General features: G+C 53.2%; 1 protein-coding gene across 1 annotated transcript; it reads left to right on the forward strand.

The window, feature by feature from the left end:
• Positions 1-857: 857 nt before the first annotated feature.
• LOC102021298 (putative V-set and immunoglobulin domain-containing-like protein IGHV4OR15-8) lies at positions 858-1,507 on the forward strand. Its single transcript, XM_005415201.2, has 2 exons — positions 858-942; positions 1,024-1,507. Exons 1-2 carry the CDS (start codon positions 873-875, stop codon positions 1,290-1,292), a joined length of 339 nt encoding a protein of 112 aa, XP_005415258.1. The 5' UTR covers positions 858-872; the 3' UTR covers positions 1,293-1,507.
• The last annotated feature ends 86 nt before the right edge of the window (positions 1,508-1,593 follow it).

Consider the following 1,593-nt stretch of genomic DNA (forward strand, 5'->3'; position numbering starts at 1 on the left):
GCAGCCTCGCATACCTGGATGTGCTGTGCTTGCTCTCTAACCATCTTATATGCTGTGGGGATCTCAGTGTCTGAAGCTCCTGTAAGTCGCCATAAATGCCTGAAGGCTCCCCTTTCCCACAGTTCCACAGAGCCCTTTACTCTGCCTCTGCTGTGAGCTCCGAGCTGTCCTGCAGGGCTGAGCTTGTCTCTGTCATCACCTCAACATTTCAGCCTTCACCTGTGGCACCTCCATTCTGTGGCACAGTGGCTCCTTCCTGTGAGTCCCACTGCGGACTGGTTCAGGCGTGAGGAACTGGGCTCTGGACGGACTCCTCATGGCCACCCCTACACACTCCGTCTGGAATACCACCCTCAAGGTGACAGGCAGAGCGTCCTAAGCCTGCAGACCCTGCACCGCCCTGCACACTGTGCGCCTCCGCCCACTCAGACCGGAGCGGCCCAGTTATGTTGACTTCCTCGTGGATGGTTCTTCAGTGCTCTGAGGGAGTTACTTTTTCACTGGCCAACAGGGTTTACTGAATGAATGAAAGACAGAATAAATAAAGAGTTCCAAACAATGAATATGGGCATTCGGACTGCTGTTGTTTTAAGATCCTCAGTACTGAAACCCTGGAGGGATCATGCTCAGCCTATGCCAGAGTCACACTTCTGAGCACTTAGGCTCTACTCCTGCCTTGGGTCCAACTTGCTGAAGGAATCGGCTATGGTGAAAGTTAGTTCTAAGCGAAGGCCCGGTGCTTCAGACAGCTGTCTGTACTCTATGACCTTGTATCAGGAAGTCAGGTGCATAGGCAAATGAGGGCATCGCTTCTGTTTAAATATCAGTTACTGCTGGGGACTGCAGAGCCTGCTGAATTCTGGAGCCCAGAAATGGTCCGCATTGCTCAGGATATGACTGTCTCCTTGTTCATCCTCCTGTCTGCACTGGATCTCCCACAGGGTCAGTATCCAGAAAATGTGGATTTCAGAGCAGAATTCATAGGCCATGTGTGTTAACTTTCCTGCTTCCTTTTGTCCCCAGGGGTCCTGTCCCAGGTGCAGCTGCAGGAGTCGGGTCCAAGATTGCTGAAGCCGTCACAGACTCTGTCTCTCAACTGTGCCATCTCTGGGGACAGTGTCTCTAGCACCAGTGCTACTTGGAACTGCATCAGACAGCCCCACGGGAGAGGCCTGGAGTGGCTCGGAAGGACATACTACAGCTCCAAGTGGTACAACGAGTATGCACCATCTCTTCAAGGCCGAGTGACACCACCCCTGACACATCCAAGAACCAGTTCTCCCTGCAGCTAAGCTCCGTGAGCACAGAGGACACGGCCGTGTATTACTGTGCACGAGACACAGTGAGGAGACATGAATGGGAGCCCAGACACAAACTTCCATGCAGGGCCGCTCAGTGCCAGCAGGGGTCGCCCAGGACCTACAAGGGCCGCCTGGAACCGAGAGGGTTCTTGAGAGAAAGGCTGAGGGGGAGGGTGCATAAAACGCTAGAGAATTCTCAGTATCAGCTCATGGTTCACAGCGACAAAGCTGCAGCATATGACTTCGTGGTGGGCGTTAAATTGGTTTTTCTTAGCGGCTCAACATGAGAGAT

The sequence above is a fragment of the Chinchilla lanigera genome, unplaced genomic scaffold (assembly GCF_000276665.1).
Source record: "Chinchilla lanigera isolate Chin_1 unplaced genomic scaffold, ChiLan1.0 scaffold01057, whole genome shotgun sequence".
NCBI lineage: Eukaryota > Metazoa > Chordata > Mammalia > Rodentia > Chinchillidae > Chinchilla > Chinchilla lanigera.

Coding starts and splice junctions, on each gene's coding strand:
- LOC102021298 (XM_005415201.2), top strand. CDS start 873: ATGGTCCGCATTGCTCAGGATATGACTGTCTCCTTGTTCATCCTCCTG. Junction 943..1,023: donor TGCACTGGATCTCCCACAGG/GTCAGTATCCAG, acceptor TTTTGTCCCCAG/GGGTCCTGTCCCAGGTGCAG.